The sequence below is a fragment of the Neopelma chrysocephalum genome, unplaced genomic scaffold, assembly GCF_003984885.1.
Source record: "Neopelma chrysocephalum unplaced genomic scaffold, ASM398488v2 Primary Assembly neopelma1_97, whole genome shotgun sequence".
NCBI lineage: Eukaryota > Metazoa > Chordata > Aves > Passeriformes > Pipridae > Neopelma > Neopelma chrysocephalum.
The window spans coordinates 895,633-920,557 of record NW_020897760.1 but is presented as its reverse complement, the minus strand read 5'-3'; the positions used below and the strand labels follow the sequence as shown (position 1 = coordinate 920,557).

General features: G+C 40.8%; 2 protein-coding genes across 4 annotated transcripts in view; one reads left to right on the top strand and one right to left on the bottom strand.

The window, feature by feature from the left end:
• The window catches only part of DOCK7 (dedicator of cytokinesis 7), a 99,674-nt gene that overhangs the window by 27,763 nt on the left and 46,986 nt on the right, over nt 1–24,925 (top strand). Inside the window, 10 exon segments of the mRNA XM_027694190.1 lie at nt 2,070–2,199; nt 2,306–2,518; nt 2,918–3,003; nt 4,926–4,992; nt 6,206–6,355; nt 8,087–8,167; nt 9,630–9,795; nt 10,413–10,555; nt 12,899–12,992; nt 13,992–14,154. Of these exon segments, the coding sequence (XP_027549991.1) occupies nt 2,070–2,199; nt 2,306–2,518; nt 2,918–3,003; nt 4,926–4,992; nt 6,206–6,355; nt 8,087–8,167; nt 9,630–9,795; nt 10,413–10,555; nt 12,899–12,992; nt 13,992–14,154 (1,293 nt within the window).
• ANGPTL3 (angiopoietin like 3) lies at nt 9,847–24,298 on the bottom strand. 3 transcript variants are annotated; one of them, XR_003536053.1, is made up of 8 exons: nt 23,708–24,298; nt 22,519–22,629; nt 21,644–21,761; nt 20,826–20,939; nt 19,897–19,992; nt 17,847–18,119; nt 16,040–16,385; nt 9,847–9,938 (listed from the first exon to the last, which is right to left on the bottom strand). XR_003536053.1 is itself a non-coding variant. In XM_027694390.1 (7 exons), exons 1-7 carry the CDS (start codon nt 24,296–24,298, stop codon nt 16,204–16,206), a joined length of 1,485 nt encoding a protein of 494 aa, XP_027550191.1. In that variant the 3' UTR covers nt 15,791–16,203. The 3 variants fall into 3 exon arrangements, 1 of the variants encoding a protein (XP_027550191.1); XR_003536052.1 differs by lacking the exon at nt 9,847–9,938 and adding an exon at nt 10,794–11,975; XM_027694390.1 differs by lacking the exon at nt 9,847–9,938 and having other exon boundaries at nt 15,791–16,385.

The window sequence follows — 24,925 nt, the reverse complement described above, 5'->3', positions numbered from 1 at the left end:
CGCTAATATTTGAACCATCACAACATTTACCTAATGAGCTCACAGTTTAGAGAATGTGCACGCATTGATTATTTCATGCAAATCAGCAGGAAGGTTTCTGAGTGGCTTTCCTTGGAACACAGAGTCTCTCGGATGATTGGAAGTCTGATGACTTCAAGAGCTGCTGTCAAGGAGTAAGTGATCCATGTGATGTGTATCACCTACAAATGACTCCACTGCAGCTACAGCTCTGCCCTTGTGGCAGTTGCTACAATTCACTGGTTTAATGTTGTCCTGAGAACCACTTGAGGGGATGCTGAAGATATGCTTTGCACTGCTAATGTGACCCAATAAAAATGTGTTTTGTAATCTCATACCAAAAAAAAACCCACTCAGAAAAAAAAATGAAGAGATGCTTTATTAACTCCCAGGTTTTGCAGCAGAGTCTGAAATACACCATAGACCTGGACAGTGTGACCCAGCCAGCCACCCACTGTTGATTTCTCAGCAACTTTCATTGTACCTGGCATTCCTGGCTGTGATTCCTGCACCGAGGAGGTTTAGTTGGAGGCTTTTTGTCTTCTGCAATTGGCTGCAGGTTGTGCTCTGTGTCAGAGAGGGGATGAAGCTGAAGACCTCAAAGGTTGAAGGTGATGAACTCCAGTCCAAGGTTGTCAGAGGAGGGAAGGTGCTTCCATAAATATTCATAGCAGTTTTTGCTTGGATAAAATTGTGGCAATGGACTGAGTAGAAATAAAAGAGTTACTGCTGGAGCAGGGGAAGAACCCAAAAGCCTGGCTGGGAAGGACTGAATTGTTTTCCAAGTAAGAATGCCAACAGTTTCCTCTTAATCCATCCCACTGGATGGTTCCAAGGGCCTTGGCTAGCTCTGAGGGCACAAAATCCAGCTCTTCTGGCTTTAGGAGAACATGACTTGTGACATTCCATCCTCCTCTTCCCCACCCCAGGGGAAATAATCTGTATGTCAGTCTCTGCCTACAGTTCTTTGTAACCAAAATGTTTTTGGGGCAGGCAAATCTCCCATTCAGTAGTTCCTTTAGTGATATTGGAAAAGGTAAATAAGGTCTCTTCACTGCTCTGTAAAAAACAATAGCATATTGTGATTTCAACCTTGCAGCATAATTTCTGTGTGCTAGACTGAGGAAGTCAGGTGTGATTTAGAATGGATTTACACTTATTGGTGGAGGTGTGATGGAAATTAAGACATCCAGGTGAGGATTATACAGATGCTAGTGTTCAGCTCTCAGGAATTATAGCCTAGGAAGGAAAATGCATTCCTGCTTTTTCTCCTACCTTTTGTTATTCACTTCTAGCACATCCATGGTTTTCACACCTCTGTGCATCCTTCTGTGGTAAATTTAGTAACAGGGCATGGTAGGAACAATTCATTGTAGATGTGACCCCAGCACTACTTTGGGAACTGACTTCAGTGAGTATTGTCAGGAGACCATGGCTCTATCCGTGTGTGTGTGTGTAAGTACAGACGTGCCATTTGGTACCCACAAATTTGTTAGTCAAAGAGATCCAATGTTGTCAGCAACAGCGGACAGATTGTTTACTGCCAAGTGCTCTTACACCCTGGAAAGCTCCGAAGGACCTGATTTCCTTACAAAGATTCTCTGGGAAGACACTTGTTTTAGTTGAGGTTGGAAAGTTGCCTGTTCTCCAGAGGAGTTCAGGACTTACCTGAGCTGGTGTTGTGGTTTTCAAGGTACCAATATTGTCAGTTCTTGCTCCAGCAGACCCACTGGACTTCAGTCCTCATGTTCTTGGCCTGTTCTACTCCTGGCATCACAATTGCACATTTTATGATGAGTTTAATTGGCCATTGATAGTCCTTCTTTTGACATCACCCAGGGTTGCTTTATAGATGAACAGAGTCACATTGTAGTTGGTTGTTGGATGATGACCCAGCTCCAGTGGAGGCTGACTGGAAATAGTGTTTGCAGAGAGCAGTTTATGCCTTGAGAGCACCCACACTGATAATACTGGGTTTGTTCTGTGATTCTGCTTCTGGGGTTGGGGTCAAAAGGGCTGCTAAGAACGCATTTAAAATACTTTGTTTGCAGATACCACAAGCTGGGAACTGGATTCAATCCCAACACCTTAGACAAACAGAAGGAGAGGCAAAAGGGGCTCCCCAAACAGATCTTTGAGTCTGATGAAGCTCCGGATGGCAACAGTTACCAGGATGAACAAGTAATGTGCCTTTAAAACCTCGATACATAAAACCTAATTTATAGTCCTGTTTTAAAAGTGCAGTTCCTTTTCCCATTATAAGTTGCTTTAATTTGTTGGATCTCAGGATGACCTTAAGCGACGCTCAATGTCGATTGACGACACTCCCCGGGGCAGCTGGGCCTGCAGTATTTTTGATCTGAAGAACTCCCTTCCAGATGCCCTTCTCCCAAACTTACTGGACCGAACCCCAAATGAGGAGATTGACCACCACAACGAGGACCAGAGGAAGTCCAGTAGGCACAAGGAGCTTTTTGCACTACACCCAGCACCAGATGAGGTATTTTTATATACATGTGGGTGAGACCAAAAAAGTGAAGGATATAGGGAATGTGAAAGCTGTCAGTCTGCCATGGATTTAAAGGATTTAAGATCACCTATGTTTAATATCCATGAGAACTGTAGCTATTTTGTGGGTCTCTCTCTAAATTTTTAGCATAGTGTGTTGCCATAGATATTACTTTCTGAAGATTGGTTTTTCTTCATGGTTATGCAATCCCCGGTAATGTAGGAACATTAAAGGGATTTAATTTAACATATTTATAGCTGCTGATGAATGCAACATGCTGGGAAGCCTCAAATTAAATTGGTGCTTGTGTCTCAGAAGAAAAAAGTGATACATATGTTTGCTTTGTAATGCTGTCAGTGGTTTGTACAAGTGTCATGTCTCTAATTTCAGGAGGAGCCTATAGAACGCCTTAGTGTCCCTGAAGTACCCAAAGAGCACTTTGGCCAAAGACTCTTGGTAAAGTGTTTGTCCCTTAAGTAAGTATCACTCCAAGAGAGAGCTGCATTGCAGAAATTGAGAATTTAAATCTGCTGTTGTATCCATGTGCATCTGGAAAACTCCATCGCTGTGTTTATTACCCTGGGAAGAGATGTTTGGTCATAGGCTTAAAGGTTAATTTTCTAAAGGTTGAGTTACACAGTACTGTGCATCAGACAGTTGTTTCTTCAAGACTTTCTGCTTATTGGTGTGACAGAGAAAACATTCACCTCCCTTGGCTTTTCTCCTTGCTGTTATCCAGCTCTACCTGTTCCATGTCATTGGGCTTCACCACACTTATTCAGGGCTATTAGGTTGGCCAGTCACTGGTGTTCAGCTTCCTAACAAGGCAATTTAAGAGGGAAAACAAAAAAGACAAAGGTTAAAAAATGCTTAAGCTTTAAAGCATAAGGCAGCCAAAGATTTGCCAAAGTTTAGGCTCAACAACCTTGACTGTGTCCCTTTAAGAGTGAAGACTTTATATACTTAGTAAGCATTAACTGGAGGAATAGAAACCTGTTAAACAAGTTTAATGAAGTGGAGCTCCTGAATATAGGGTTACCTGCAGCTGGTTCATTGCCTATAACTCTTCTCTAATAACACAAGGTAAAATTTTACTGTTATTCCCTTGGAGAAATAAAGTACAAAACTGATTTTCCACACTGCTGTATTCATCTTCTGTGTCCTCAGTTAGGTCAACCCTTCTTATTAGAGAGCTCCAGTTAGCCTACATTGCTGCTCATAACTGAGATATATGTGTAGGACATATCTCCTGCTCGTAGAGTACTCCAGGACCTAATATAGCCGTAGAGATGAACTGATTTTGCAGCCTTTTATGAACTGGAACAACATAATATGCAGTAACAGTGGAGCTTCCTGTCGAAAGGATGGTGTCTTTGGCATAAATAAGTTAGATGCTGGAAATTAGTGTTTTCTGCTATTTAAACATCTCTTGCTGACGGTAAATTTATGGCAAATCTATTTGTTTGTGCACCATAGTAATCTCTGAACCTGTACTCACAGGTGTAGTCCAAGCATCTGGGGTTGTGCCACCTCAGTGGCACAAAAACAAGCTTTTTTTCCCCGGGAGAAGGCTAAGATGACCTAAGCAGGGTCATTTTCAGGTTAATCTCACCTTTGTTGTGAAACTAGAGACAACACCTGTTTGATGGTGCAGTCCTGTGTGGTGTTCTCCCTGCTGGAAGTACAAATTCCAGACTGAAAAGCTGAGAGCTCTGTGCAAGGCCTTATGCGTGGGGGATCCTTTTGTGGGGACTGGAAGTGCCCAGGTGATCCAACAATAAGTTCAGCTCTATGTGGTAGTTACTGTTCTTGTGGGAAGTGTTTCAGTTCGCATAAATATTGGATAACAGTTACTCCAAAAAGCTGGCACCTTTCTGAGAGAGTTTTTGAGATCTTGGTATTTTCTGACAACAGTTAAGTGTTGAAAATTGTCAAAATACCTGTCCCTGACTGTCCAGAGGCAGGAACCAGTTGGCCATTTAGCCCTGTCAACAGGTCAGCAGACTAAATTAGCGCATAGGGCAGCTTCTTCAGAGAATCAGAGGAGCTAAGTGGCCCAGTTATTCCAGTTAATAATTCCTCTCCCTTTAAGGAAGCTATTAGGTGGCTTTGCTTGGCTTTCAATGAGTCAATGAGTTGAAAAGGCTTTTAAGAGGTCCAGGGAACACCAATATGGTCCTGTTGGAAGGGATCAGCGGCGATGCAGAGGGAGCAGGACAGGAGAGGAGTGGGGAGGATATTGAGGATCAAGATCCCTTTTCAACAGAACCTGAAAATGGATGGCTCAGCTGTTCCTGACATCTCGGTCACCATTACCTAGGAAGGATTTGGGAAGGGGGTTGGTTATTCTTTGTTACAAAATGCAAGTCAACTGATTTTATGTTTCTTTTTTTTCAAGATTTGAAATAGAAATTGAGCCCATTTTTGCAAGCTTGGCTTTGTATGATGTTAAAGAAAAGAAAAAGGTATGTTTTTTAATTATTTGAGTGATGACATTGCCACTGAAGCTTTACAAACCTGTATTAAAATCAAAAAGGAAGGAATTAATGGTGGAAACAAACTCAGTGACATACTGGTGCTTGGAAGAATGATGAAGGCATTTCATGAGCCATCTTGTGTGTTCTTCTGCTTAGTAAAGCAGTTGAAGTATAACCACTTTTCTAAAAATATTATCTAATATGTGAGTGCCTGAAATCAGAAAATAAATAAATATTTTATATGTGTATATATATATATATTCCAATTTTGGCTTTCAAAAGTCTCTTCTCCACTTAGGTAACTGAAACCTTTTATTTAGATTAGGTTTTTATGACTTTCTTAATCTCTTTTTCGTGACTCACCATGGTGTGGATCAAGTAACACTTGAATAATGCACAAAAAAGTCATACACGCTAAAATTGCTAAAATCTAAACAAAACTGAGGAGTTCTTTCAAGATCTAAGTTATTGAAAATGCAAAATACATTTATTCAGCTATTTATGTTCTGTATTTAATATTTAAAGAGTCTCTTGGTTTTCCTTATTCGAGATATTAGCAGTAGTGGAGAGAAAAATGTTAAAAATATGCATTTTGACATTTATCTCTTTAAGACCTGAATTTAATGCATTGAGATTTAAGTTATGTAGATGAGAGTATGTGGAATATTATGTGAACTTTGTTTAATATTTAAATCACATTTCATAAGCCAATTTTATCATCTCATTACTCCCATTTTTTTTTGCTCTAAGTAGTAAGTTCTTTAGTGACCTCTGGTGTTGATAACCAGCTCACATCCTTTTTGGCTTTGAAGCCTTGATGCAGTTGAGGATTAGGTGTTTCAGTGTAGAAAACTCACTGTCTGTCTTTAAAGATTTGTTATTTTTTCTCTTTCTGTTTCTATTTTGATACCTTGGTATTTTCAATTCAGATAGCAATGATGTTCCTAGTCCTGTGATGGAATTACATTCCTTACAGGATCTGAAGGAAATTTTATAGGTAGTTTGTGTTGTTTGCTCCATTTTCTTTCTCCTTTTCCGCTGTCCTGCCTTGATTTCTTAATTAAAAATACTAGGTTTTTTCTTTTTATGCATGATTTGAAAAGAAGACTTTTTAATGTGTGTTTTAAAACTGTTGTGTTTATGAAGAATTTACAAAAAAAAAGTATAACTAGTGGTTGAAGCTCCCCAATTTCTTCCTTAGATTTCAGAGAATTTCTACTTCGATTTAAATTCTGAACAAATGAAGGGAATGCTTCGGCCTCATGTCCCCCCTGCTGCTATATCCACGCTGGCCAGATCTGCCATATTTTCTATCACTTACCCCTCTCAAGATGTCTTTCTAGTAATAAAGGTAAGAAATGCCAGAGAAATTTAAATTGTTATTGCCTCTTGTTTTATATTTAAAATAAAATAGAAGCAGATCTGGCTGACCGGTTCATTTATTTGCCTTTGGAGAGCAGGATTCTGTTCTCAGTAGTGTAAACAGTGGCACCACAGCTCTGCTTCATTTCAGATTTTCTCATTTAAGTTCCTTTGTAACAGCAACAGTTCAGTGGAGATGTGCATTGAAACTGAGAAGAGCACAAAGGTTTGCTTGATGATATAAATCAGCTTTCTGGGGCTTGACCTTGGTTTTCCTATGAAACAATGTGCTGACTCCTTAAGATGATAGATAAGTCAGTGATTTAAAAATACATATTGATCTGAATCTCATTCAAAAAAGTGATACATGCCCTTAAGCCAGATTTTTCAGGTGTATTTAAGAACCAAAATTGCTAAGGGAGTGAGATCCATAACTGAAATAAAATGCAACATTGGTCACTCCTGGAATAAAGTATACAAAGATAAAAGTTATTCTCTCTTCTTTCATTTGATTCAGTGAGCACACAAATGTTGCTCGTTCAGAATGGCATTTGAGTCAGGCTTTTTGCCTGGTCTCTGCATAAAAATCATCCTGTTGTCAAGAGGGAAGTTCAGGACATACTTTCAGTTCATGGGCAGTGTGTGTGTTCTTCAGGAACTGCTTCTTGCACAAGGAATAATCTTTTGAAAATGAATTAAGGCTTTGTGGCATCACAGAAACAATCCCAGGTGAGAGTAAGGCTTTCAGTAGTGTTGAAGCATATTCTCATCTGCAATTTGTGGCATGATTTTCTGAATTCTTTGTGAAAATCATGTTCTGCCTGTTTTTTTTTATTTGATGATGGAAATAATATAATCAGGGATAAATAAGACAGATGCATTGTGTGCCTTATTGGGTGAATTTTTACATTGGTCTTCCTGGGAAATCACTTTTCAGACAATTGGAATTACTGGTAAACTCAGCAGGGAATGCAAGATTTGATGAAAAGTAGTTTTGTTCCTTACTTTGTGGTAGTCTCTTGGAGTTCTACTAACAGAGAGATATGAATGGCACATGGGAGAAGTTCAGAGATATTTTGAGCTTGTAGCAGCATGTGCAGAGTGGTGGATGTGAGAGGAAGGGCCAGGATGGTTTGGAGAGGAACAGTCTTCAGGCATGTGATAGGGGAGATATTTCTATCAGGAACTGAGTGTTAAATAGTTTGTTACTCAGAGACTTGAGCAGCAAACATAGGCTCTGTGGCTAACTTTAATTGTTTGATTTGATTAATTTTTGATTTCATTATTTGATATTTTTATCTGATTTAAAATAATGCTTGTTTTCCCTGAGTGCATCCATGTCACCTGTTTACGCTGCTGCAGTAGGACCTTATTATGGAGAATAGAGATAAGAACAGAACTCTTGAAGTGATAATGCTGAAGATAGTGTAAGCTGTCTTTAAAACCTTAAAAATGAGCTGAAAGTGGCTCTAGAACAGCTCAAACCCAAACTTTTATATGTTCCCTTTGGACCTATATTTTACACTTGTGATTCAGTTATAGCTGGAAATCTGGGAACTTAATGGTTTTAACAAGTCGAGTGCAGTGCTTGTTCCCTGACTCACAAAGGGAAATCAAGCTTTAACTCTTGTGAAAGAATGTTTTTGCTTCCCAGTGTTTGTTTAATTTAACAATCCTTGCTGGATACGTGTCCTTATAATGGTTTATTTTCCCTTCTCAGCTCGAAAAAGTATTACAGCAGGGAGATATTGGGGAGTGTGCAGAGCCTTATATGATTTTTAAAGAATCTGATGCAGCAAAGGTAAGAATTGTTTTGATTAAATTTGTTACAAGCACTTAATAACTATTTTGTTATTAACATAAAGCATTTTCTTTTACCTTGGACTTACTTACAATGGCTGTTAAAGCCATTGATACTGTTCCTGCCTTTAAGAGGATCCATTTTTAATTAAGAAACTAATCCTATTCTAAAGGCCAAAAAAAAGTCAAAGACCTTTGGATCTTGGTGCCTTATTGGGATAGAGTTGTTAAAGGTCACCAGTTTTTGTGGCTGGCAGGGGAGATGTATGGTTTCCATCAAGCTCAGTCATCTGTGATCCCCTGTCCCAAAGGATCAGCTCTGTGCTTAGAGCTGGGTCAAGTCAAGGCAGCCTTGGATGGGAATTTGCAGCAAAATTTCCAACTTTTCCACTGCTTCTGCAGCTTAACCCCATCACTTCTGCCTTCTTCTGGAAGGGTTATAAAAGAGTATCAAAAATAGTTCCTGATTTTGTGTACAATTGGGTTGAGCCAAGTGAAGATCAAAAAGTAGCAGTGAGGACTGGGTGAAGGGCAAACCAGAGGTTCCAGCCCTTGCGATCAGAGCCTTTCCATTATGCTTTTTCAAAGGAACTGGGATGTTCATTTGTTAGTTTTAACCAAATTCCTAATAAAATATTTCCTTCCTGAAGTTCAGATATATTTTAGGTAAAGAAGTTTACTTTTTTTTTGTCTGTATCTGTCTTTGTATCACTGTACCACAATATGAAAAATAAATGTTTTTCACCTCAGGTGTATAGATAACAAAAGTGAAAAAAACTCCGTTTCCCGTGTTCCTAAGTGAAATTTTGGAATTGGATTGGCAAGATGCTCGGGAATATGGGTGAAAAGATAATTTTCAACATCTCCTTCAAAGTGCATAAGCATGTCCTGAACTAGAACCGCAGCTGTTTCTCTGTTGTTACCCAGTCCCTGTCTGAGGTTTTTTAAAGTCTTGTATGTAACAACCTTTCTAAAGCAAAAAATTGCTAAAGAGCAATATGCAGAATTATGGAAAAATCCTCTTTTACTCCATTTTTTCCTCAACAAAGTATGATACTACTTATTTGAGCGATGTTTTGAGTTCCCCATGCAACTCCGGATGATCTGAGTACCTGCTGCATAAGGAAAGGCCATTTCAGACTTCAGAGAGGAAAATTCAGATGTTTTTGAAGGGGCAGCGGGCAGATGAGCTCACTGAGATTTGACAGGCTGTTCAGAAGGGTTAAAAGCATGAAACAGCTGCTCTGACAGTCAGACTGTCCTGTCTCTGCTGGCCTGAGGGCAGTTTTGGGAAGCAGAATTTGCATTTCCACAATACTTAGTGATCCTCCTCTAGAAGGTGCTATTGAAACAGTCGTTGGGAGTTAGAAAAGACACCATCATTCCTCACTTATTTTGCTAAATGAACCTTTGTTTCTGTTCCTCTCTTTTTAATCTCTTGAATTGAATTATTTTCTTCACAGAATAAGGAAAAGTTGGAAAAACTGAAAGGCCAGGCAGAGCAGTTTTGCCAGAGACTCGGCAAGTATCGGATGCCTTTTGCCTGGACAGCCATTCATCTGATGAACATCGTGAGCAGTGCTGGGAGCTTGGAAAGAGATTCCACGGAAGTCGAAGTTGGCACAGGAGGTACAGTCCTTGGCACCTGCATGAGGGAATGTGGACAAGTCCAGAGTTTACTGAAGTCTTGATTCATACCCTGTAGCTGCCATTGCTCTTTTTATCGCTTCCCCCCACCCTGGGCCTTCTGATAGTCTGGGGTCGTGGCTGAACTAAAACAGAAAAGTCCATGATAACAAATGGATTTATCTTTCAAGGATTTTACAAGCAAACCATCTGTTATATTATTTAAAACCAAGCTTCTAAGACTGAGAGAGTGTTCCAGGCTGATGAACATTTTCCAAAGGAGTGGATTAATCTTTGTGAGCCACATAGTTCATCTGAAACTGCTCTTCAGCATCCCCAAAACTGCCAACTTCATCATCTTTCAGAGCAAGAGAAATACATAAATCTCAGCATGATAGAGACCTTTATAATAGCAGTAAGGCGTTGCGGTGAGGTTGCTGTCAGAGGAGCAGGAGTCAGCTGTGCTTCACAGCCTCTGGAGTGGGATTGCCTGAGCATAACCACCTCTTCAGTCATCCTCAATCCTTTTGTGAAGGAAATCCTGGCTGGAGCAAAAGTAGGCTCTTGGACTGTCGTTTTTCTTTCTTTTTTAATTTCTTTCCCCTTTTTATTTTTTGCAGAACGTAAAGGATCATGGTCGGAGAGGAGGAATTCCAGTATTGTCGGGAGGCGTTCCTTGGAGAGAACCACGAGTGGGGATGAGGCTTGCAATCTGACCAGTTTTAGACCAGCTACTCTGACAGTGACAAACTTCTTCAAACAGGTATGATGTGAAGCTGTCTAATTAAGGAGTTGTTCCTTGGACAGAGGGGTTTGATCATTTGAAGTCACTTTAGACCTGAATGACTTATTTGTGATGCTTGTAATATTTCCCTGATCACAGGCGGATCTTGAACAGCATGCAGCGGGTTTATTGTATCATATATTAATTATCATATAATCACAGAATTATATGTCCCTGCCATGAGCAGGGACACCTTCCACTGTCCCAGGTTGCTCCAAGACCCGTCCAACCTGGCCTTGGACACTTCCAGGGATGGGGCAGCCACAGCTTCTCTGGGCAACCTGTGCCGGGGTCTCACAGATATTTCTGCCCAATAGCCTACTTTCTTCCAGTTATATAATATTATATAATGTATTCTGCCTGTAATGGGTTCACAGTTAATTGGTGGATTCTTTCAATAAATTTGTGAATAATTATCTTGTGGAACTTGAAATTATTGGCTGCTTTTGACTTGAATGCTAAAGCATCGTTATGGCTTAGTGACTTAACCACTCCAGTTAACAGAACTGGGTCCTCACAGAAGAACATCAGTTTTTCTTGCTCCAGACTTTTCTAACATGCACTGGAAAAGTCACTGGCTGAATGGGGCTTGGAGCAACCTGGTCTAGTGGAAGGTGTCCCAGCCCAGGGCAGGGTGTGGAACAGGATAGGCTATGAGGTCCCCTCCAATGCAAACCATTCTGTGATGGTCAGTTGATTCCTTTGGTTTCACTGGGTGATTGAAACATCAGCAGGCTCAGAACCAGGTTCCTCAATGTGATTTGAGGTTGGCATCAGTTCCCTGGACACATCCAGGTATCCCTAAGAAACCAAAGCATTCTGCTTCTGATGCTGCTTTGCTGAGTGGCAGCTCTTCTCAGCCAGAGCTTGGGATTTTCCCAAGAAGAAGTAGAAAACATGATTTAATGGAATAAAATTTTTAGTTAAGCTTAGCAAAAAGTAGTGAGCTGAAAACATTTTCTGAGATTTGCTTAGTGCCACATCTTGTTAAGAAAACTTTTTATTTCAGTGTCACCTTTGTGTATAAAACCAGATTTTACAGTGACCAGCAGGTATTTTTTGGTCTGATTTCTTGCTCATTGAGAACACAAAGATTTGGGTTCTATCCATTGGAAGTTGGCTAAGCTCTTATTTTTTCCTTTTTTCTTGATTGTTTTGGTTATGTGCCACTTGCACTGTGGGGAGCCATCCAAAGTCTGGTCTTAAATACAGTAGTGATAAGGAGAAATGTCATCAGGGACATCAGGTCATACTGATGCAGAGCATGTAAGTGAGGGTCACTCCTGCCTCTGGTGCTCTCTGTGTCCATGAAACTCAATAGGAGTGAAATGGGTCTCTGTGTCAGTGACAGAAAAGCACTGGAAGCTCCTTTTACTTGGGAGATTAATAAAATCCAGTTCTGCAATGAAAAAAGTAAGGCAAAAAAAAGCATTACAGCATTGCTAATGCAGCCTTTCCCCTGACCTGCTCTGCAGCCCTTGTTGGAATAAAAGTGGTGTAAAACACCACTTCACACTGGCCACTAAGTTATCAAGGATTTAAAAAGCATGTATTTATTTACTTTGTTGAGGTTGTTTTCTCTTGACAGCTTTGAAACAGCTTGTTTTATTAATTTGCCCTTTAAAAACTGCCAAACATTAAAATTCTAAATTTCTGATTCTTATCTTCTTTTTCTTAAGTCTAATTAGTTGAACACTACCCGGTGTTTTTATCCTGCCATTTGCCTTTTTTTTTTAATATTGTGATTTATTACCTTTATTAGCAGATGGCTTCTGCTTTGGAGTTAAAGAGTGGCAGAGTCACATTTTCTGTAATGTTTGCAAAATTAACAAAACTCTGAGCTACTAGAATGTGGTGCAAGGAAGACTGACAACACTCCTTCCACTTCCCACTGTTTCTTAACACTTGTCCTGGAAAGTAAGGCTCATTTAGACTCATCCCAAAGGAAGGGCAGAGGAGAAGAAATGAGACTCACTACCTGAATGACAGATACTTTTTCAAACTATTATACTTTCTAAAAAATGGATATTTTTGGGGAAATCTTTTAACAGCCATTTTCAGTTTTGAAAAAGATAATATTGATGGGGAGAGAAAAGGTTTTCAATTAAAAGTTCCTGTAGCTGTCGTGATGATTAATAAGGGATAAAGGAAGGGAAAAGGATGGAGAAATGAAGTGTAATTTAACATGTTAATGTTAACACCTTGTTCTGGGACGGTAGATTTTGATGTCAGAGGAAAGAGACTGTAGAGTGAGATGGTTTATTCACTCTCTGGCCGTTCTGGTGGGTTGTTTAGATAACCAGATTCTTCCTACCCCAACAGGAGGGCGATCGCCTGAGTGATGAGGATCTGTACAAGTTCCTGGCTGACATGAGACGTCCGTCATCGGTGCTACGGAGATTGAGACCCATCACAGGTATCAAAGGGGATCTTTTTAGGTCACATGTTAAGGTATTTGGTTAATCCTTCCCAACTGCCCTCAGTTTTTGGGTGTTGTCACCCAGGAACCCTAAAGAAGTCATTGACACCAATCCATGGCAGACCAGGAGCACTAAGGTGCGTTTTGGCAGGTTTTTCACAAGTGCACGTGCAGCTCCTGTCACACTGAGAGTAGTATCTGTGAGAGGAGGATGCAAATCCCAGTGCCCAAAACCCAGCGGAGACTGAGGAACCCTGTTTTCCACTCTCTATCCAAGAGGAGATCCCTCTCCTGGGTTAATAGGAACAGACTCCACCTCTGCTTGAGAAAGGGAAACAGAAATGCTGGCACACCAGCAGTGAAACTGGTCCCTGACCTGTGCTATTCCTGACAATATTTACTTAACCTGTTCTTAAAAATCTCCAGTGACAGCAATCCTGCTGCTTCCTTGGATCATCTCCCCGGCGCTCAGCTGTCCTTGCGCTCAGGTTAAGCATTAAGAAAACTTGGCGAAATCATCTTGCTGCAAATTAAACTGATTGTGGTCTGCCATGGCCTCAGGGCAGTGATCACAACCTTTCAAGCACTTGAATACCATTATTAGTTTATCCTATTCACCTCTGTTTTGTAGCCTGACAAGTCTCAGGGTTTTTCAACCCTTCCTCAATACCCTTCCTCTGTTTGTAACAACAGTTGGCCCTCACAGGAGCATTATCTACACTGTATTTCCCCAGTTTGCCTCTGAAAAAATCATCCGTGATTTGTTATGATACATATTTTCTGTTGGTCCTTATTATCTGGTCCCCCAGTTGCCCTAGATATCAGTTTGACTTGCTGATACTTGTTTTTAACAAATCCACATTGGCTGCAATTTATAATTTGTTTTTTTATGGAATTAATATGTAGTATATTAATCAGAAGAAGGAAAGCATAATTATGCTTTTTTTGTTTAAATTAATTTCTATTTATTGTAATAAAATAATTTTCTTCTTACAGCTCAATTAAAGATAGACATATCTCCAGCTCCAGAGAACCCCCACTACTGTCTCACTCCAGAGCTGCTGCAAGTGAAGCTCTACCCAGACAGCAGAGTCAGACCTACAAGAGAAATCCTGGAGTTTCCTGCCAGGGATGTCTACGTTCCAAATACCACATACAGGTCAGAGATTTGAAATACATTTCACATTTCAGGGCCTCAGACTGGCAAGTCTAGAAATTCCTACCTTATCAGCTGGGTTGTTGCAAAACTTGGTGTCTGGGTAGATCTGCTGTGCCAGAGACACTAAGAGGGTTCAGAGTGACACAGCAGAAGATACACAGTTGTGAAGGGACAAACATATTTGCACCAAAATTGGCTGTGCATAAGAGCACGTGAGAGATTTCACCATTTCCCAGAATTCAAGGTGGCATTTAGTTGAATTCTTTTCAGTTTTATGTAGCATTTGTCCTTTATCTGTCTGCTAAAGTCATCATTCTATTACTGGTTTTATTACTTTCTGACACTTTCAGTGACTTTTTTTCTTCTGAGGAAGGAAAAATGGAGAAAATACTTAATGTTTTCATTCATATTTCCATTTTGATTTAAAAGCAATTTCTTTGTTTACAATGCCTGAAAAACAATCTTTGGAAGATAAGAAATTTTTCTGAATATCCTGAAAAACAATAACCTTTCTATAACTAAGACCAGACAGGGAGCAGATTTCTGTTCATTGTTAATTTAAAGCTTTTTCACAGTATCTTTGAAGACATTACATGTTTGAGTAATTTCAGCTGAGTAATTTCACCAACTTACCAAATCCGTTATTTCTTTTTGTAAAATTTAGATACAAGACAGATTTTTATAAACCAAAGCTTATAAGAAGAGTTCAGTCAAGTTTCATATTGTGTCTTTTGAAAAGTTATATTTATTTATTTATTGGACAGGTAATTAAACATTACAATACACCAGTACAAATAAGCAGCACTGCTTGATCTCTTCTTTATAATAAATCCATGAGAAGTAAAAGTATTCTTTGCAGTGTTTCTGTAATTAGCACATTGTGTTCACAGTTGGTTTGCTCTGGAAAATTACAGTTTAAAACCATTTTCTGTGTGGTTGCAAATGTTGAGATAAAAAATCTGTACTGTACAAGGGTTGGGTGAGATAGACAAGTCAATATGACTCACTGTAACTGCAGAATTGGGGTCTGGATCCCTCAGCATTGCCAGGGCCAGCCAGCCCCAAGTGTGGCACTGATCTTTAGTGTCCTGCAGCTGAAGTTAAACATGGGAATGTCCTAAGGAGCTGGACCAACACTGTCACATGGGCTGTGCCTACAGAGTTTGTGGGTTGGTACCACTGGCCCCATTGGAGTTGCCCCTCAGGCAGCTGTTCTCTGTTTGAAAGGCGTTTTGTTGTGTTCTCACTTGGCCTTTCATTTTGTTTCTTGGTTGTACTAAGAAGTCACAAAGGGTTGGCTCTGATTCGTTTCACATGAGAAGAACAGATCTCTTACTCATTTCAGTAAGCTTTGAAGTTTAGCTCTTAACAAACCATAGTTGTGAAATTATTTTTCAGTGTGGTATCTAAAATATCAGCTCTGTGCTCTGGCTCACTGATGTGTGTGTGCACACACCTAAAACTGTGTGAGTACAGTCCTCCAGAGATGATTGGCCTCAGCTACACTGCTGAGAACTTGCCTGGAAGTACACAGAGCCCTACAAGGGGGAATTACCCATCTTCCATTTGCTCACAAAAACATTCCACAGTAAAATGAACCAAACATGAAATTAGTTACTTTAAGAAACAAAATTTCTTTTTTTCCCCATAGGTTAACACCTAAATGTTTTTCCATACCATCATGCCAGCCCTTTGTTTCCTGAAACACTTTTTGTTTTCCCTACTACACAACCCAAAACCAAATGCAACAGCCTGAAAACCCATTCCCCCAAAGCAATATTATTCAGTACGTGAGTAGGTGGTTGACTCTTAAGCATTAGAATTCATCCTGGGGAGGTAAAAGCTCCACATTGACACTGAGGCTTGAGGGAATAAAAATACTCACCAAATGTATTGTAAGACCATCTCAGATGCCTCAGGTTTATGTATTGGAGAAGACTCCTTACAGGGTATGGATTGAGGCATCTGTTAGTAAACAAAACATGTAGTCCTTTGATGTGGTAACGTTCAGTGAGTATGTTCTGAATTAAAATGCATCAGGTCGAGCCCTCAGTCAAAGCTTTTTAAATCCGTTGGGTGTATCATTATTTTAGTTGACTTGAGCAAGTAGTATCTTCCTTTCTTAGGCTTCCAGTACAGGCCTTTTCTTCTGTCTAGTCTTGCCCTAGACCTTGGCGTGACGTATTTCCCGTTCAGGTTGGTTTCCTCACACTCACTGTGCCACCAGCCTCCTAAGGAACAACGTGGGAATGTCAGTTACTGCCACTTGTACTCTGACACACTGCTCCATTTCTGAGGAACAGCTCCTGTTTGCAGCATAAATCTGCTTTAGACTCTAGAACTGATGATTACCCAGTATACCCAAATTGTAGAACCATTTAGGTTGGGAAAGTCCTCTGAAGTCACTGATTCCAGCCATTCCCCCAGCACTGTCAAGGCCACCACTAACCCATATCCCCAAGTGCCACATCCACATGCCTTTTAAATCCCTCCAGGGATGGGGCTCCCACCACTGCCCTGGGCAGCTCTGCCAGGGCTGGACAACCCTTTCTGTGAAGGGGTTTTCCATCATATCAATCGAAGTTTCCTGGTGTAACTTGAGGCCATTTCCCCTTGTCCTGTCCCTTGTTCCCTGGGAGCAGAGCCTGATCCCCCCTGACTCCACCCTCCTGTCAGGGAGTTGCAGAGAGCCAGAAGGTCCCCCCTGAACCTCCTTTCCTCCAGGCTGAGCCCCTCCCCGCTCCCTCAGCTGCTTCTCGTGCTCCAGACCCTTCCCCAGCTCTGTTCCCTTCTCTGGACATGCTCCAGCCCCTCAATGTCTTCCTTGGGTCCCTTGCTGGGGACCCAAAACTGAACCCAAGAGCTGAGTGACACTCTGGGCATTGTTTCAGACATTCAAAATTTTCAAGCCTAGAAGGATGTACAAAATGTTTTTTGCATGAAGCAGGTACCTGGAGGGCAATTCTCCATCCTATGGTTTAATCATTTGATTGCTTTTTCAATTGTTTGCTTTTTCCTATAAACTGGCAAACATAAAAGCTCTAGAAAATCAAAGCATTAAGAACCCTTTAACCAAAAATTATCTCTAAGGAGCCTTGCATCTCCTGCTCTTTTGAAAGTGATTATAATATGTATACTTGACAAACAACTAAAATCTGCCTTTGAATGGAACCTCACTGTCATTCTAACTTTTGGGTTGTAGTTAAAATGGAGTTAAGAGTCAATTTGTCTTCTGTGTTTTTTTGCAAGAAGGCATTAAACAATCCTACCTAGGGCTTCCACACCAGACCAAGCATCAGAGCAGGGACTGCCCTTGGCTTCATAGCTCAAAATCTCATTCTGGGGGTTTATTTCAACCTGTGCTGCCTGTTCTGTTTCTGATGTTGGTAATTAACACAGGAGGGCAGGGTTAGATGGGATATTGGGAAGAATTTCTTCCCTGTGAGGGTGGTGAGGCCCTGGCACAGGTTGCCCAGAGAAGCTGTGGCTGCCCCATCCCTGGAAGTGTCCAAGGCCAGGTTGGACAGGGCTTGGAGCAACCTGGGACAGTGGAAGGTGTCCCTGCCCATGGCAGGGGTGTGGATTAGGTGAACTTTAAGTTCCCTTTCAACCCAAACCATTCCAGAATTCCATGATCCTATAAATCGTGCAACAGAGCAATTCTTATATTAATATTCCCAGCATACTGATACCTAGGAAGTTTTGTGGGCAGTTGGAGTCATGTTTTGTGTCCACATCGCGGTCTGCAGTCGAGAACTGCAGCTCTGTCTGCTCTGGGAGGGCGTTGGGAATGCTCCCGGAGATCCGGGAAAGCTGGAGGGTGTAGTTGGTGTCGGGGCCTCCCAAGCTGAACAAGTACTCGATGTGACGTTTGTTTCCTTTCCAGTCCTGCAGCTCAATCCGTAGGATATAATCCCCTTGTTTAGTGATGGAATAGGTCTTGTTCAGGCCCAGCCAGAATTCCTCTGCAAAGTTGGAGTAAATAAATGTTATTAATGTGGAATTAGGCATACATACACCACGTATTTCAGATCTTTAACCCATCCCTCAGCTTGTTCACCTTTAAAATATAAATATTTGAAAATATGTGTTCAAGTAATCTGCACAAGGGCAGACCTGGGAGATGTCAGAGGTGAGGACAAGGGACAGAAGTTTGTGGGGAAGGGGCTGCGTGATACACTTTCCCTAAAAACCCACATTTTTCACACTGCTGTTGAGTTTGCTTTTACAGATAACCTGTAAGTAGTGTGTGTGAAAATAGTATTTAAAAGGATTTATTAATTGCTTTAATTAAATCAATAATTTGAGTCTTGGGGACTGTTGATCTTTGCAGAGGTCTGCTGCTACATTCTTTTTGTTTTCCTCTGTTTAATTGCACACCAATGATCAATAAAAGCAAGAGATATAAATGAACTGGAACGTCTCTCTTTAACTGTCCCACGTCATGTGAAACTCTGAGAGGGAGACATTTAAAACATGTAATTGGAACTGTGTGACAAATGAAGCAAATGACATACATAAAACCTAATGGCAATTGTTGCGTTTTATAAGGAAAGAGCTGCAGAACTAAACTTGGGTTCCCTTGTGTAGAAAGGGAATTTTTCTATTACTGGAATTCTTGGAAATTAGTTTAATTAGTTTCATATATTATATTCATTAAGTAGCTGATTATCAGTGCAGGTAATTGCCATATGTAGAAAGTGTGGCTGAATGTGAGTGCCAGGTGTGCAGCTGGCATTTAAAGCCATAGAAGATAAGATGGTTGAGTAAAATACTCCCACCATTTACAGGTTAGTAGCAGTAACCTGGTATATTTGATCACCTCAGAACATGCACTGAGTAGGACATAACTGAGAACAATGTAAAACCTGACATTGAAAAGATGTGGCTTAATCTTGGTGTAGTATTTGGGAATTGGAGACTACTCAAGGAGCAATTATAGCTTTCAATGTGATCAGTAAAACTGTACAGGTGAAAATCTACCTCAGTTGTGAGTTACTGTCTCAAAATTGAGGCAAAGGTTGAGATACAGCAGCTCTTTATTGTAAAAGATATGGAAATAAGTCAATACTGCTGCCCACCTTGGTGAGGTTTAGATCTGCACTGTGCCTAGAAAGTAAAAATATTTTCTAAACAAAAGGAGACTCATCTAATTCTGTGAGAAAAATAAGGAAAATACTTTGGATGGGCAAAGAGCTGCTGTTGGGCAGCTCTTGATGCTACACATTCTTTGGAGTTGATGATTAACAGGGGAATGTGGGTGTTTCCTCACCCTATCCCACCATAGAGGGGATTGGCCACTGCACAGAGGAGCCAGATGTGTTTGCTCAGGGGAGCAAACACAGCATTCGCATCTCTTGAGGTTGGAAAAATTCTTCTCATGGTTTTAGGGGAAACAGGATTGCAGAGATTGAGAAAGTAGCGACAGAAACTTTGTGAGGTTTTGCGTTTGTGAATATTTTTAAGGCTTTGAGTGGTGCTTTTATCGATAGTAAAATCTTGATAAAATAGCATTTAAAGGATTCTGGCCTGATTCAGTTTCTAAACACACATCTGAAGGGGTGTCTTTGAGAATTTTACTGAGTTGTGTGTTCTGGTAAGTGCTTTGTGGTACTCTGCTGAATCAGTCACCTGTTCAGATTTGACTGCAGGTTTTGCCTGCTCTCATGTGAACACCTCTCCATAAGAAGATTCAGCTTCTCAAATCAATTAATACAAAGAGACAAAAAAAGGCATATTTACCATTGAGGTCACCAAAACCCGTTGTGTAGGCATCCCATGTTTGGTTGAAATCCAGTGATCCATCCACTCTCTTCTGGATTACAGTCCAGGAGGTGCCTGTGAAAAGGGAAAATGAATCACAACTTGGCCTTATTGCCTGTCTATGAGTGTGCTCTTGGGTGCTCCAACTTTGAGGTAGAATGAGTTAGTTAAAATCTTCGTGAAGGGAATTCAAGTGAGCCCAGCTGAAGAGAATGTGGGACCATTTGAGTGTCGTCACCACGCTCGTGGTGACTCAGCTCACTGGACTGGCTTTGATAGGCTGCCTTAACTGGGTTTCATTCATTTATGAGGGCTGAGAGACAGAGAAAATGATGAAAAAGAGATGTGAAAAGCTCTAGACGTTGGATCAGATTGTCAGACTCACTCTGCTGATAGTGCTTGGCTGCTGGGACAGCTCTGGAGGAGGGATGAAGTGCCACTGGAGCTTCAGTGGGGCCTTTCTCCTGACCAGATCACAACACCAGTTTCAACCAATGTAAGCGAAGGAGCTTTTTGCACAGGGCAGCCCCATGTGGAGCTATTTACACATCCACTGTTTGCTTTTCCTTGGGAGATCTATTCGTGGTTGCCATATAATGGCTTTTATAATTACCGTTTTCATTATCTGTAGCTAAAGGGGCTTGTTCTTTTGATATACTTAATTGATGTCATATGATTGAAAGTCCTTTCCTTGGTATAAGCAAAAGGTGAGTAAAGAATGAAAGCAGTGTTAAGGAGATTTCAGGATATGGAAAACCTGAGTTCAGAGCACAGACAGGCCAGTAGGAGAAGTCAAGAGGATACATAAATCCTGGTAAGTTTTTGTGTACTTTGTGATGAGACACAGTTGTTTGGCTTATAAGAAGCTACTTATGTGAAAATGAGAGTATTGCTGGCACAGCTCTTACCAAATTTCATTTCACAGTAGACATCAAAGGATTCTGACCCGTTGGGCTTAATGGTGTAAACACCACTGAACCGCTCACCACTGTGATAGAGAGCAGTGCAGTCAGGAGCAGCACCTGGGAAAGCAAACAGCAGGCACTTAGAAATCCTGCTTTAGGTGTGGTAAGTTGAGAGCCAAAAAAAAAAGTAGAATTATCATATTGGGGATTTTATAATAAATGTCATGGAATGGGCAGACTACTTTGAGCATAATAATACTGCCATGTTGTACATAGGTTGAACTGCCTGTATTTTTTAAGATAGGCAAGGTTTCAGTTTGGAGACTTTTGGAAAGTTTCTAAGGCCTAAGACTAGACTCTGACAAATGGACTTTCTACCCCATGTAAAGTTCCCTATAAATACCATTTCCCCTGCTGGGCTTCACCAATACCTTTCAACTGTATAGAAAGCTCTTCTGAATCTTTTAATTAGACAATGTGAAGTAAATTAGTTCTCTGATCATACTCTGCAACACAGACATGGGTTGAAGGATGGCCACAGCACGTATTTACAAGAGGTGAATGGATCCTGAGGACAGGATTGCTGCATTATTGGACATTGTTCTCATGGGTCACCCCAGAGACAAGTACACCTGTAGTGGTGCTAAATAGGTGATGGTATTTTTCCCAAAGCAAGAAATGTAGCTCCTTCCCACACCCCTGTGTATAACATAAGAGTCTTTTAGTTTTAGTCTTTGACTTAAATACCAACTCAAAACTTTCACAGAGGATACTGTGAATGCAATGTGTAGTGTAGTCATGTCTGAGAGATGAGGCCTCACCATCAGATCTGTATCTTCCAGCTGTGGCTTTGAGCACAGGAAAGGGGATGGTCTCTGGTTCTGGTTGCTCCTCCGTGAAGGAGTTCTCTGTGAGTTCCTGGAGCTCTATGTGGTTTAGCTGAAAGAATCATAATTACACTTAATTTCCCGAGGCTCTGAAATGATGAGATTCGTGGATCAAGCTGAATAATACCGTGCTGACAATAATTTTTTTGTGAATGTAATCCTTTAGAATACCCAATTTGCCACATAAAAATAACTTTAGCAACACGCTGGCAGATTTCAGGTGCATGAATGTCAGCTGAGCCGCTGCTCAGACTTCATGAGACAAGTAAATGACCCATTCTTATGAGGAGCACCTTAATGGGCAAACAGATTTAACTTATTTCCTCAGGTGACATCACTTGCACAAATAATACCAACATCTAAAGAGCACAGAACCCACAGTTCCTTAGGCTGAAATGCATTTTCCTTTCATAGCCTCCTCTTATGAATAAATTGAATATGACTATGTCTGTTATACCCGGTGTTACGGTGACACGTGTACTGCAGAACGTGGCTCCCTGCGGGGGTGGATATTGGAAAAGCAGAAAGAGGTAGAAAGTAATGAGACTTCAAGACCAATGGAAGAACAATAATATAATAGATAATAAGATAAAAAACAAAATTAGCAGTCACAAAATGCAGCAGCCTGGTGTTGAGAGACAATATCTCAGAGCTGTTCCTGGCCATAGTACAGCAGCCTCTCACCTGAATGGGCACCTGTTTGTGCTCAAAATTGTTCATACTCTCCTCTACACCCCCAAACTGAACGAGGCCCTCAACTCCTTCAGTGTTAGGAGAGGTGAAAAGAGGAGCAGAGATGGTTCCAGTACCTTGTCCTCCAGCTCCATGATTTGGTTGTGCTGCCTGTCGAGCTGCACGTGCTGCTCCTCCACGATTTTGAGAAGCTGCTTGATGTCATTATCCTGCTGCTCCACAAAAGCCTGAGGGCAGGAAGGGAGGGAGGTTGTGGTTAGGAGCAATAGAAGACCTTCACAGTGGTGCTGCCTCTGTAACTCTTGTCAACTCTTGTCAAGGGGCCAGTTTTGAGAGACACAAACTATTGGTCATTGCCTTTCCTTTTCCAGAGAATTGTAGAATATCCTGAGTTGGAAGAGACCCACAAGGATCATCAAAGTCAAGCTTCAAAGGGGTGTCTGCTTTGCCTCTAAAGGGGCAAATTTCTTTCCTTCCGAAATAAACACCCATTTTTTTCCAAGACAAACTACTTTGTAGACCATTTTTGTTGTTGCTTTCCTTCCATTTTCACATCCAGAACAATTTATGTTCTGTGGAGTTGGCCCTTGATTCAAATTAGGTGTATGTCACTGACCAAAAAAGGGAACAATTCCCAGCGTTTAGGGTATTAGCTTGGGATTTGGGAGATTGGGCTTCATCTGCTTTGACACAAACATCCAGTATTTTCTTTAACTAGTTTCTTAGACTTTTTATGCTTCTGCAAAATACAGTTAACACTTCCTTTTCTGTAGAAAACCTTATACCCACCTAAATACTTGCAGGTATAATTCTCTAAACATTAATTTTATCAACACTTGTAAGTTTCTTTGGTCCTGGAGGATATATGGATTCTATAGCTGCCCCTGTTTAAAGGTTTAAACTCCGTTTCTACACTGAGCAGGCAGTTCCTAGTGCATTGATTTGGGATGAGATGATGACAAGCCATCGGCTTGGGAATCACATAATTTTCCCCATTGCAAGACTTTTTTATCATCATGATAACAAAATATCCTGAATTTGATTTGCAAAAATACTGAAAATGATACAGAGCTTTATAATTTCACAATTTCTCACTGATTTCACTGGGGAATTTTACTGCAAAATGTACAATATATCAGATTAAGATAGTGATTCTTTTAAGATTATGGCAGTGATTTCTCAAAATACAGAGTAGTATGACAGCGAAGAGAAGGGAAAGCACAAGCTTCTGTTGCATAACTATTGATAATGGCATTAGAGTGAACTTTGGGCTCTGTGTATCAGGGCCTTTCACAGGTCACTTACTTTGAGTGAAGAAATCTCTTTTGTCTCTTGCATCAAAGGCTGGATGATGGCCAGTTTGGTGACTTTGTCCTCCAGTCCCCACACTTTCTCTTGCAGCTGGATTTTGTTTTGAATGAGGTCTTCAATCTTCAGATTCATCTCCTGCGAGAGATTCTTTATCTCCTCGTTGTTGATCTGCAATCTGGCCGTGGTTTGCCTGAGCTGTTCTTCTTCTTCCTTGATTTCACTGGTTTGCAGGGAGAGCTCGTAAAAGGACCTATCAAAAATGTAAAGTTTTTGAAGGATGTCATTCATCTGCCCCTTGGTCTTGTGGACAAAGTCTTTCAGGCCATGCCCGAGCTGCAGGAGTCCATTGGCCAAGATTCGTACATCATCCAACATGGCAAATCTGGATCTGGTCTCGGGAGATCCGGCAGAATCAACGGAGAAATAATCCTTGTCTGCTGAAAGAGCAAGGGGGGCCATGAATAGTAGGACCAGAGTGATTTTCATGTTTTCTCTTTGCAGGATGCAGAGACTTTTCCCACTAATAGTTTTCGCTGTGTGGCTGCTCTGAGTTGCAGAATTGGGTCTATTTATACTCCTCTTCATTTCAGAAGAGGCGGCCGGTGGGTTGATCATTAAACTGTGTGTATGTGCACGAACGTAACCCCTCACAGATGTAGGTTGATATCTGGGAAGATAAAACTGAGAGACGGGCACGTTGCTGATTAAACTGGCTCTGAACTTTTCCACCTGCCAGACCTTCTGTTATAAAATGTTATTGATGATGTAGTGTTTTTCACACAACTCTTTCTAATAGATTAATTTTGGGTCATAATCTTGATAAGGGCTCAAATTGCTACTTGTTTGTGTTGTTTGATTCCTTTTATTGCCTCGGGAGTATGAAAGTATTTACCACACTTAAGAGCACTAGGTGTTCAGGTTGTGCAGCTCCTTGATAAGCTATGGAAGGGCAAAATATTCCCAGATGATTCACATGACTTGATTCTCATCTTGTGCCGTTTTCTGATGTAACTCATTGTGCTGCAGTGGATTTACTTGTCATCTAGCTCTGATTAAGTGAGAAAGAGGGAATTAGGTCCAGAGATTGCCTGGATGTGATTCTACTGTGTTAAGGTTTGTGCAGTAATTTACACCATATAAAACTTATTTTTTAAGAGCTGCTTTCCAGAGGTGGGTGAGATAAATAATATCTCACTTACATTTCTCACCTTA